The following is a 13,180-nucleotide window of genomic DNA, read 5'->3' as shown; positions in this document are numbered from 1 at the left end:
TTGCTGGCGAGCAGACTGTAATTTCAGGGAGGCATGTACTGTGTACCAGTAGTCCTCAGTGCTCCTGGCTATCTGGGACACTGCCTGCTTGTCCAGCACGTTTGCTGCTCTGGCTTCTGTGTAAACGGGCAGTGCTTGTGGCTCAGCCCAAGCAGGGGAAGCAGGAAGCACTCACCTACACAGCTGCTCTGAATGTAGTTCCCAGATTAATCACCCTGACGACCCTGGGCCCTCTCTCACTATTGTATCTTTTGCCCCTGAGCCTGGAGCATGTCCAGAGAGTCCCCTATTCTGCAACAGTCTTCTCTGGGATACAATTTGGCCTTTGGGTTCTCTTGTCAATCAGGTTTTATCTGCTTAGAAGCAGATTTACCAAGAAACCAAGGAAGCTTCAGGGTTCCTCACCTGCATGGCTTCCTTCCAAAGCCCTGTACCTAACTGCATATTCACAATTTTGCATTCTTTATCTTAAAGGGGACTTCCCAAACTGTGTACACTTCAGGGCCCACAAAACTTGACTCTCTTCCATCTATATGTTTTCTACCTTTGAGAAATTTGTTAAAATTTCAGGTCTATAGGCTAGGCACAGTGGCTCACGCCTATAATCCCAGCTCTTTGGGAGGCTGAGGTGAGTGGATTGCCTGAGGTCAGTGGATCATCTGAGGTCAGGAGTTCAAGACCAGCCTGGGTGCAGAGCAAGAGACTCCATCTCTTTTTTTTTTTAAAGATGGGGTTTCACCATGATGGTCAGGCTGGTCTTGAACTCCTGACCTCAGTTGATCCACCCACCTCGGCCTCCCAAAGTGCTAGGATTACAGGCATGAGCCACCGCGCCTGGCCGAGACTCCATCTAAAAAAAAAAAAAAAATTCAGGTATACACATGGCATTCTATATTGTTTTCCAGTTAGGTTTTGGGGTGTTAGAAGACAAGATAGGCCCATGTGCTCAGTCTACCATTTTGGTATGATGATGCCCTTTTCACTGCTAAACTACTTCTAATTTTCCTTCCGTGCCCATCACCCTCTCAAACTGCTCTTACTGAGGTCATTATGACCTTCATGTTATTAAATCAGATGATACTTTTCAGTTTTCATCCTACTTGATCTCTAATTAGTATTCACTGTAGTCAACTACTTAATCCCTCTTGAAGCAACTCTTCTTTTTTATGACTGCCCTATTTCCTCCCTACCATTTGGGATGTTCCTTGCCAATCTCCTTTAGGGGATTTTCCTCATCTACCCAAACTTTGAATCTTGGAATTCCTTTGCAGTATGGTCTAGACAGGAGTGATACTTGCAGTAATTAACTGCTGATTCAGAATGGATGCCACTACCAATCAGAAAGATGAAAACCATAACCACCCTCAAGGGCTATACCAGTTGTACTAATTAAATACCATGCTTGGGGCTTGGGGCCAATTACCTTCTGACAAAAATATGAGAAAGAAAATTGAGGTCAATTTTGTAATTGAACAAAAATGCAAAATCCTTTTAAAAATTAGCAAACCAAATCTTGAAACATATAAAAACATAGTAGATTATGACAAAATTGTGTTTATCCAAAGAATTCAAGATTGGTTTAACATTATAAAATCAATATTCTTTATCGTACTAACAAAGTAAAGGGGGAAAAACACACGATAATCTCAATAAATGCAGAAAAAGTGCCTGAAAAAATTCAACATCCATTTATGATTTTTAAAAATCTTAACCTTTTTAGACAACAGAACTTACAACAAAATCCTACATAATATGTTATTATGGAACTAGAAAACATTCTCTTTAAGATCAGAAATAAGACTAGAGCACGTATTGAACAGAATAAGACACTTCTGTTTAACATTGTACCGAAGTACTTAGCCAGCTCAAAATAGCAAAAATAATGAAATAGGAAATAGAGGATTAGGAAGGATGAACACTCCCAAAAATCTATAGATAGATTTCCATAAACTTAGTGGTTGTTGAATGAGGAAAAGTCCTCCAAAGGAGAATTGTTTCATGAATTTAGCAAGTTATAGAAGTCAATTGTATTTCTAATATACAACAAACATAGAAAGTCATTTTTAGCAAAGATGCCATTAGTAATAGCATTAAAAAATAATAATAGTATTAAAAATGAGACGCCTATGAATTAAGCTAACCAAGGATTTGTAAGACCGAGAGAAAAGATTATAAATCTTTATTGAAAGAAATTAAAGAATACTGCCTATGAAGCCTGGCACAGTGGCTCACACCTGTAGTGTAGTCCCTGCTACTCAGGACGACCAGGTGGGAGGATCACCTGAACTTGGGATTTCGAGGTTACAGTGAGCTAGCATTGTGCCACTGCACTCCATCCTGAATGATGGAAATTAAAGAGTACCTTTTAAAATGGAGAAATATACCATGTCCTTGAATATGAAAGCTCAGTATTTTAAAGATGTCAAATTTCCCTAAATTGATCTACAGATTCAATGCAATTCCAAAAGTCTTATTTGATTTTTTTTTTTTTTTTGAGACAGAGTCTTGCTCTATTTTGCCCAGGCTAAAATACAGTGGTGCAATCTTGGCTCACTGCAACTCCCACCTCCCGAATTCAAGTGATTCTCCCACGTCAGCCTCCTATATAGCTGGGACCACAGGCATCTGCCACTACACCCAGCTTATTTTTGTTTTCTTAGTAGAGACGGGATTTCACCATGTTGGCCAGGTTGCTCTCGAACTCCTGACCTCAAGTAATCCGCCTGCCTTGGCTTTCCAAAGTGCTGGGATTATAGGCTTGAGCCACCGCGCCCGGCCAATGGAATTTCAAGTTATGATGGAGCTGACACTATAGATCAGTGGGGAAAATATTTACTTTTCCATAAACTGGTGCTAGAATAATTGGCTATTCTTTAAAAAATGAAAATGAGTTCCCTACTTTATATCATATATAAAAACCAACTTTAAGTGAATTAAAAACTTAAATGTGAAAGACAAAATTATAGCATTTTTTGAAAACAAAATACAAGAATATCTTTATGACTTTGAGGTTAGGAAGAATTTCTTAAACTAGACGCAAACCACAAAAACCAAAATCATAAAGGAAAAAATTAATTAATTTGATGCTAAAGTTAAGAATATCTAATTACCTAAAGATAAACTAAACTAAAATAAAAATAGAGAAAATAAAAACATAAATGAAACTGGAAGATAGTATTTTCATAATGTGTTATATGACTAGTATCCAGGATGTTGTTCTTTTTCCTTTTTTCTTTTCTTTTTTTTTTTTTTTAGACAGAGTTTCACTCTTGTCACCCAGGCTAGAATGCAATGGCATGATCTCGGCTCACTGTAACCTCCACCTCCTGGGTTCAAGCCATTCTCCTGCCTCAGCCTCCTGAGTAGCTGAGATTACAGGCATGCGCCACCACACCTGGCTAATTTTTATATTTTTAGTAGAGATGGGGTTTTGTCATGTTGGCCAGGCTGGTCTTGAACTCCTGACCTCAGGTCATCTGCCTGCCTCAGCCTCTCAAAGTGCTAGGATTACAGGCATGAACCACTGCACCCAGCCTATCCAAGATATTTTAAAAGTTTCGTGAATCAGTAAAAAAAGAACAAACAATCCAATAGAAAAATGGGTGAAAGGCCGGGCACGGTGGCTCACACCTATAATCTCAGCACTTTGGGAGGCCGAGGAGGACAGATCACGAGGTCAAAAGATTGAGACCATCCTGCCAAACATGGTGAAACCTTGTTTCTACTAAAAAATACAAAATTATTATTTTGTAATAATTAGCTGGGCGTGGTGGCGCATGCCTGTAGTCCCAGCTACTTGGGAGGCTGAGACAGGAGAATCACTTGAACACGAGAGGCGGAGGTTGCAGTGAGCTGAGATTGCACCATTGCACTCTAGCCTGGGCGACAAGAGTGAAACTCCATCTCCAAAAAATAAAAATAAAAAATAAAAACGAGTAAAAGATATAAACAGGCCCTTCATAAAATAGGAACCCTGAAAGGTCAATAAACAAAAAAAATTTTAACCACATTTGTAACTGTGGAAATGAAAATTAAAACCACATGCAATAATACTTCATGCCCATCAGACTGGAAAAATTTAGAAGTCTGGTACAGGTTGAGCATCCCAAATCCAAAAACATGTAATCCAAAATGCTACAAACATTTCAAGCTTTCTGAGTGCTGACAACATTCAAAGGCACTGTTTATTAGAGTTTTCAGATTTGGCAGTCTGAGATTTGGGATGCTCAACCACTGTATAATGCAAATATTCCAAAATCCAATAAAAATTGAAATTTGAATGCTTCTGGTCTCAAGCATTTCAGATAAGGGATACTCAACGTAATATCAATATTGGCAATGATGTAGAACAACAAAAACTCTTACACAATGTCGATGGGAATGTAAGTCAGAACAATTCCTTTGGAAAACGATTTGATAATATCAAAAAGTTGAGGTTATACATATTCTGCCAGCAATCGTATGCCCAACATACTCATTCACCAGGAAAAACTTGTGTACCAGTAAAGTATATTAGAACATTTGTAATGACATTGTTCATATTAGGAAAAAAACTATAGACAACTCAAATGTACATCAATAATGTATTATTCTGGCCATACAGTAAAATGCTACATAGCAATGAAAACAAGTGAATTAGAGTTACGTGTAACATGGATATACGTTTTAGAAAAAAAAATTCAAGTAGCAAAAGAAAATAGATATTATGATTTCACTTGTATCAAAGTTTTAAAACATGCAAAATTTACTAATATTATTTTTAAAAATCTTTTCATTATGAAAACATTCAAACATACATAGACTAGAACAATGAACCACTTTGCACACATTGCTTAGCTTCAACAAATTATCGACAAATTATCGACAAATTATCAGCAGTTTGCTAGAACACAGATGGCTGAGCCTCATCCCTAGACATCCTGATTCTGATTCAGTGGGTCCGAGATGTGGCCTGTGAATTTGCCTGTCTATCAAGCTCCCAGGCGAAGCTGACGCCGCTGGTCCATGGACCCACTTTGAGTGCCTGCTCTAGGAGGCTTTTAGAATCTGACTTCTTGGAACTAGTTTAAGACCCATTTGGAAAAAAAAAAAAAGAGAGAGAGAGAATCTGGCCCCTAGTCTCTCTCTATACTTATCTCAAACCATTTCCTCCTCACCCTTTAAGGTTTAGTGACATAAAGGCATAATTGCTTCCTTCAATTTCTTAAACTCACCGATTACCTTGCTGCCTCAGGGACTTCACATTTTTTATTCCCTCAGCCTGCAACACTTTTCCCCACAGCCTACTTTGCCAGGCTAACTCTTAGCTGTCCTTCATGTCTCAGCCTTAATATCACTTTTCAAGAAAACCTTCCAAACCCACAAGGTTTAGTCCCTTTGCTATATACACCCGTCTTTGTAACATTTATCACAATCGTAATTATATAATCATTTACAGAATTTTTGTTTATGATCTGGGTTCCTTACTAGACTCTAAGCTCCATGAAGGCAGGGAATTTGTCTGTCTTGTTCGCTGCTTTAACCCTAGTGCCTGTAACAGTATGTGGCACATAAATAGGCACCTAAGAATTGTTGGATGAATGAATGAATGAAGGTATCTAGATTTTTTCAAAAAGTAGAAAGAAAAGGCCTGTAAAAAGTGTAATATGAAATTAAGATATGCTTTTTATTTAAAGCTGTTTTGTTTCCTACACTACTTACAGACAAATGAAGCAGCAATAACAAAACAGCTACAGCAGGCATCAACGTCTATAAAAGGTAAATTTGTGCTGCCTCAAAAGGTTGTATACAAGCAAACATAGAATGACCCAGCTGTACATTCCTGGGGAAAGAATTTGGAGCTGGGATACAAGAAAGGACCATGGCCATTTGCTGTGAATTCTCACAGACCCTTTCATCTCTGGGTAATACATGAACGTACTTCAGTATCTAAGACAACTCCTCCAATGAAGCTATGTCCTAGAAAGATTAACAGGCTTGCAAAAAACACTAGCTTCAGTGATAGAGGATTTCACCGCTACTTATAAAACAATTTCTATCCAATTAACTTGGAAATCAACAATATCGGCAAAATAATTTTTCAACTTATTAAACTAGGGTTACAAGAGCATGGGCAAAATACTGATTATATAATATGCAGGAGCACATAGGTTAGGCTTCAGTTGCCCAGTATACTTATTATATTTTCTTGCTAAGATAGCAAAAAAGAACACTATCCTTATTGACTGTGGTGTTCCTATTTAACAAATCAAAATGTCTCGTTAGTTTGTTATTTTAATTTTTTTTTCTTTTTCAAAAAATCCTCTGAATCAAAATCTATTTTTCTGGGTCTTATTGAGATGCCCCAAGAGTTACAGTGGTGAACAAGTGGTTAGGGCTGCAGGCGTCTCTACCCCACTCCTCTTCAAACCAAATGGCACTACTTTATCTTAAAAAGATGTATATGTCCTAGGCCAGACACGGTGGCTCACTCCTGTAATCCCAGCACTTTGAGAGGCCAAGGCAGGTGGATCACCTGAGGTCAGGAGTTCAAGACCAGCCTGGCCAACATGGTGAAACACCGTCTCTACTGAAAATACAAAAAATTAGCCAGGCATGGTGGTGGGCTCCTGTAATCCCAGCTAAATTGGGAGGCTGAGGCAGGAGAATTGCTTGAACCCGGGAGGCAGAGGTTGCGGTGAGCCAAGATCTGGCAATTGCACTTCAGCCTGGGTGACAGAGAGAGACTCTGTCTCCAAAATACTACTCCACTCTAGCACTGGACTGAACTAACTATAAGTTGATTCCAAGTGCTACTTGTGTTTACAGTTCCTTTGTAACTGCAGAGATATTGTGTCAGGCTTTTCTCAGTGTCCAGGGTATTCCTTGGAATGTTTCTAGTTCCACTACTCTCTCATCTGACTTTCAGTCCCACATTTCTGGCTGCCTATTGGAAATGGGCCTTCTGTGGCCTCAGACTCAAATTCCCATCGACCTCCTCCACAAACCAGCCACTTTTTCCATTGTCTCAGTCCTTACTGGAGACCCCATCTTTCTTTCAAGTATCCAGCTCCACAAACTTGTAGAGTAAGTTTTGTATACCCATCCTTCCTCTGTGGTGTGTCACGTAGTTCAGCTTGATTTCTTTTCTTCTAAACGTTGCTCGCTGACATCTTTTCTCCTCGCTCCTACCACACCCACCCAAGTCTGACCAGAGCGTCGGATGCCTGGGATGCCTTCTGCAGCTTCCTAAGTGGCTTTGTGGCTTCATTTTTTCTAGATGTGACTTATTCTTCCAGATTAATTCTTCTTAAATCCTCCCTTTCATCTTATTACTTCCCTATACACAACCTTAAATGGTTTTCAGTTTGTTTTGAAACCGAGTCTCAACTACTCTGCTTTGCTTTCAAAGTTCTTCAAAGTCATCTGACTACCCTCCTTTCCAGTTTGGTCAGTGTCCTCCCTGCCATTTAAAAAATATTATTATAATTAGAGCATCTGTGCCCTTACATAAATATGATGAAGTGACCTGACCTGAAAGGACCCATTCCTTCCACCTATCTCTTCAAGCTTATCTCTAATCTTTCCTTACCTTTACCTTATGTTCTAGACATAGACGATTACTTAGGGTCCCCTGATAACACTTGCCTCGGGAGCTTTGGACCTGCTTTCCCTTCTACCTGGGCCTCCTCTATCTCCTGTGTTAATGCTTTCTTATTGTGCGCTCCAGGCCAAGCAACTCATATGCTCCCTTAAGCCACCACTGCCTCCTATACAGACTCCTGTCATAGCCCTTATTACAAAATACTGCAGTGATTGGTTTGCTGCCTGCCTGATTCCTCTACTAGTTTGTGAGCCACCGTCTCAGAAGAGTTTAGATTTGGTTTCAAAACAAGATTCCTGACCTCTAATAGCTCACAATTGTTTTGTACTTTCAGTGAAATCACTTTAGTAACTCAATCAGTATTTGTTGAATTAATAAATGAGAAACTTTCTGCCTAAACTTTCACTACTCAAAGTTCAAGTAAAATCCTCCTACATCTCTGAAGACTTCTTTGACCTTTCTAGTCCTTCACTCCTTCTCTGACATCTAACAGTACTTAAAGTTTGTACTATAAAAATTAGGATTATTTATTTTATTTTATTTTTTTTAGTAGAGATGGGGTTTCACCATATTGACCAGGATGGTCCCGATCTCTTGACCTCATGATCCACCCTCCTTGGCCTCCAAAAGTGCTGGGATTATAGGCGTGAGCCACCACACCCAGCTCAGGATTATTTCTTTAACCATATTGCAAGCTCCTTGACAGCAGGAATGCACATTTATATTGTGTCTGTCATTGCATTGATCACAGCGCTGAGCACATAGTGAAAACTAAATAAAGAAATATTTGCTTTCTGATTGGAGTTATATAAATTCTGTGCTTAGGAAAATGACAGCTAATAGTCTACATGGAAAATTCTAATTCTGTTCTTAATGTAATTGCAGTCATGAAATTAAGCACAAATTCATTCAGAAAATATTTAGCAAGTACCTACTAATTTCCTAGCATCGAACCGGTGGTTGGGATACGGGCATGAATTCTGTCAGTAAAGAAATTCTTCCCAGGAAAAATTAGCATTGCTACATGGAAACTGTGTACATTTCTTTCACTTTTAAATTTAAAGATTTGTAAATTTTTAGTTGGCTGATTAAATGGTTTCTGAGCGGCCACCACATTACTTTGCTTTGTGGGGAACGGGTACTTTACAGTTCTTCCTAATCAATATTTCTTAGTGATGCATTAAATTCATTCTTTTTTTTTTTTTTTTTTGAGACGGAGTTTCGCTCTTGTTACCCAGGCTGGAGTGCAATGGCGCGATCTCGGCTCACCGCAACCTCCGCCTCCTGGGTTCAGGCAATTCTCCTGCCTCAGCCTCCTGAGTAGCTGAGATTACAGGCACGCGTCACCATGCCCAGCTAATTTTTTGTATTTTTAGTAGAGACAGGGTTTCACCATGTTGACCAGGATGGTCTTGATCTCATGACCTCGTGATCCACCCGCCTCGGCCTTCCAAAGTGCTGGGATTACAGGCATGAGCCGCCGCGCCCGGCCCTAAATTCATTCTTGTATCTGAGATTGCCATGGTTGAAAAATGGGTAGGATGAGACCTGAGTAATCGTGTCTAATTTTGTTTTGATCAATCTATGTCCAGAAACTAATAGATTGGACAGGACTAAGTTTTGCATGCATCACAACTGGAGTGCTCACCAGCTTATTTAGGCTGATCAGATGCCACAGAGAGATATCTGCTGTGGGGCTGTAATGACATTTCACTGGCATTACCGACCAGAGTCTCAGGGAGTATCAGCAGGCACGTTCAGAGCAGAAGGGCAGACACCGCCCTGTGTTTTTCAATTCCAACCCTTTGCTACATCTCAGGCCAACTGTCTCACCTCTGATTTAAATTTAAGTTTCTTGTTTTCCTGTTTCTTTATCCACTAGCTCATTCAACATTTCTGAGTGACTCCTATGAGCCCAAAGCTGTGCTTGGTGCTCAAAACACAAAGGTAAAAACAACAGAATCCCTGCCTTCAAGAAGGCCAGCAGGATAACCTAATAGTCAAATGTATCTGCCATTGTAGAAATAATATTTGATACTGCCTTATGTTACCTTTGAAAAGCAAAACTCAAGATATGACTATGTCTTTGGGCCAGAATCCCTTGAATTAATATGCATATATAAATCAAAATACTATTATTAATATTAATACTAGTATTGTCCTATAATATGAATATTATGGAATAAAAAGATGATGCCCAGATGCCCTATTTACATACAGAGAATAAATATTAAATAGTAATGAAATCATATTCTAGTAATAACCAGGTAGTTACAAAGAAACTCTTCTAGGACTCTAAATACCAGGAATTCTCTACAAAAGTAATCCACTTCAACCATATTATTCACATATTATTCCATTATAATATCAAAGGTAGCACATGTTACCCTGCGGGCTAAGGCTGGTTCCAGGTTTTGTGGGACCTGAAGCTCATAAATGTGGAAGGGCTCCTTTAAAAAGTAAAATAAAATTAGAATGCAAAATTAGGTGTAGCCTAGGCAAATGAGGAGTCCTGAAACTTACATGTAACTTATATATGAGACATTTGCCTCACAGACAAGCCAAACCTGGTAAGCAAATAAAAAATGAATATCATCTCTGTCCATCAGACATAGTGTTCATGAAGCTGACATTGAAAGTTTATAATACATTTAATACACGTACAATGAGTCTTTAAATTGACTTTAGCCTCAGCCCAAGTCTATCAGTCTTTATGCTACTATTTGGCTTTCTTTAAAGTTTAAGAAATACTGCAGGTATTCATTGAGTAGAGACCTTTTTTAGGCTATAAACTGTAGTCCTGCACTGTCCAATACTATAGTTATTAGACACATGCAGTTATTGGGCACTTGAAATGTGGCTTGTGCAACTAAATAACTGAATTTTTAATTATACATTTTATGTATGTATGTATTTATTTCTTTTGAGATGGAGTCTCACTCTGTAGCCCAGGCTGGAGTGCAGTGGTGTGATCTCAGCTCACTGCAACTTCTGCCTCCCAGGTTCAAGAAATTCTCCCTGCCTCAGCCTCCTGAGTAGCTGGCATTATAGGTGCCTGTCACCACACCTGGCTAAGTTTTTTGTATTTTTAGTAGAGATGGGATTTCGCCATGTTGGCCAGGCTGGTCTTGAACTTCTGACCTCAAGTGATCTGCCCGCCTTGGTCTCCCAAAGTGCTGGGATTATACACGTGAGCCACTGTGCCCAGATGAAATGCAGGTTATATTCCCTAGGGAAATTTAACATCCAAATTGAAATATGCTGTAAGTGTAGAATTCACGCCGGGTTTCAAATCCCTGGTATGATGAAAATAATGTAAAATATCTTATTAATAATCCTTATATTGGTTATATGTTGAATGACAATTTTCTTAATATGTTGGCTAAATAAGGTATGTAATTAACTTTAATTTCACCTGGTTCTTTTTAGTTTTTAAAAATGTGGCTACTAGAGAAATTAAAATTACATACACGACTAGGTTTACATTATTATTGGACCAAGCTGCGTTAGACACTGACTCCTTTTCTCAAAGGGAGTATATAATTTTTGAAACCACACACTTACAGGGTAATACTTAGGAGGGTCATGGTAGATGGAAAGCAACATTAACTCAACATTACTAATGGGGCATTTTTACCTTACTTGAGGTGGTGGAATTCCTACCACTATGCAATCCAACTGTACTCGAGTTCCTTCTGGAACTTCTCTGCTCCGTAACTTTTGAGTGAACCGGGGAGGTTGCCCCAGAGGTTCTTCATAGTAGAGAGATGAAGGTGAAGACCCTGGGGTAGTGTCTCCATCAGCTGCCTCACTGGCAGCCTGCTCCGCTTCACGCCTCTTGGCTTCCTGCTGTTCAAGGGCATGATTCACTTCATTATCCCTGGTATCCGCAGGGATAGGGATGGGAACAGAAGATCTTTCTCGTCTTTCTGACAGATCTGAGAAACTGGAGCTATTTTCCTGCATAACTTTGTTTTGAGATTCCAGTTTACTCTTGTGGTTTTTGCAGGCACGAGGTCTAATCCTTTTGGAGCTGTGGGCTTTGAAAAGGGAGGATAGCTCTTCAATGAAGTCAGCAGCCTTATTTAAGAATACTTTTTTGGACTGACTTTCAGAACAATACTGTGGCCTTTTTGTCTCCTGGGGGCTTTCTTTAGAGCTGGTGGGACTTCGAGGGTTATCCTGGCAGAAGTTAGGCTCAAAACTTAAATTAGGTGAGTGTTTCATCTGATCAGAAGAAAGTCGTTTTCTAGCTTGAGTTTCATCTGCCTTCTCCAAAGGGTCATGATTGATGGCCAGTCTTGCCAGATTGACACTTTCATCCAATTCTTCTTGGCTCAGAAAGGCTGAAAGATCTGGAAGGTCATCTTGGCCTCCCCCTCCTTCAGCAGCGCCAGAAGGACTGCCAAAATGGAAAGGGTTGGAGGAAGGCTCTGCTCGACTCCTCTCATTGTTTCCCCGATGTCTGGTTTCAGCTAAATAGCTCTCTCTTAGAAGCTGAGATATGGAAGTAGAAGCTTCTATGCTGTCGTCTTGCATGCTGTCACAAAATAATAATAACAGAAAGTTTGGATCATTTCTAGGGAATAACAAGTCTATGTCTATTATAGCACAGCAGATTTGTTAGAACTGAAAGCTCAAAATAAAGAATTGCCTAATTTTAACACTTTTACAAATTATTTATTTATTTATTTTTGAGACAAGTTCTCACTTTGTCACCCGGGCTGGAGTGCAGTGATGCAATCTCAGCTCCCTGTAACCTCCGCATCATGGGCTCAAACAGTCCTTCCACCTCAGCGTTCCATGTAGCTGGGACTACAGGCATGTGCCATCACACCTGGCCAATTTTTGTATTTTTTACAGAGACAAGGTTTTGCCATGTTGCCCAGGCTGGTCTCGAACTACTGGACTCAAGTAATCCGCTCACCTCAGCTTCCAAAAGTGCTGGGATTACAGGCGTGAGCCACTGTGCCCATCCCCTTTTATAAACTTCAAAGACTTAAGTATTACTCTCAAATTATGAAATAAATAAGAACAGAATAGGCCTGGTGTGGTGGCTTACGCCTATAATCCAAGCACTTTGGAGGCCAAGGCAGGTAGATCACCTGAAGTCGAGAGTTCAAGACCAGCCTGACCAACATGGTGAAACCCCGTCTTTATTTCAAAAAAAAAAAGAACAGAATAAAATTTCCCTTAAATTGAAAATAACCTGGATGATTATCACTTTATTAAACTCTTTAAATGCAAGTTCAGTTGTGAAAGCTATGACTTAAGTATAGTAATGTTAAATAAAATTCCTAAGCTTGATATTGATAATACCTATAATGGTCTTTTAGTTATAAAATGCTTTCATACACAGAGATTTGCTCTCCACCCTCTCCTTTTTACCTTGAATGTAATAGAATTATAGAAATTGAAAGATATTGACAACATAATCTCATCTAGTTACTGAAAATATGGACTTGATCTACCTAGCTCATGGAAAATAGTGTTTTTGTTTTTGACAAGCTCGCTAGAGACAAGCTGTTTAAATTCAGTGTTTTTACTAGGCTCAACTTGCTTTTGAAAACTATGATGATTTAGCCTCTTCACATAAGG

At 39.3% G+C, this 13,180-nt stretch overlaps 1 protein-coding gene across 2 annotated transcripts in view; it reads right to left on the bottom strand.

Moving 5' to 3' along the window:
* The window catches only part of MYPN (myopalladin), a 108,356-nt gene that overhangs the window by 83,706 nt on the left and 11,470 nt on the right, over window positions 1–13,180 (bottom strand). The window contains exon 2 of one of the 2 annotated variants that reach the window (XM_064374176.1): window positions 11,220–12,122. In XM_064374176.1, coding sequence (XP_064230246.1) covers window positions 11,220–12,121 — 902 coding nt within the window. In that variant the 5' untranslated portion in view covers window position 12,122. Of the gene's footprint in view, window positions 1–11,219; window positions 12,128–13,180 lie in introns of those variants that run through there. The other variant, XM_064374177.1, reaches the window with a different exon arrangement.

Source organism: Aotus nancymaae, unplaced genomic scaffold (genome assembly GCF_030222135.1).
Source record: "Aotus nancymaae isolate 86718 unplaced genomic scaffold, 86718_ANA_hifiasm-v0.15.2.pri h1tg000010l, whole genome shotgun sequence".
Taxonomy (NCBI): Eukaryota; Metazoa; Chordata; class Mammalia; order Primates; family Aotidae; genus Aotus; species Aotus nancymaae.
Note: the sequence above shows the minus strand (reverse complement) of the source record. Positions and strands in the feature narration are given on the sequence as shown.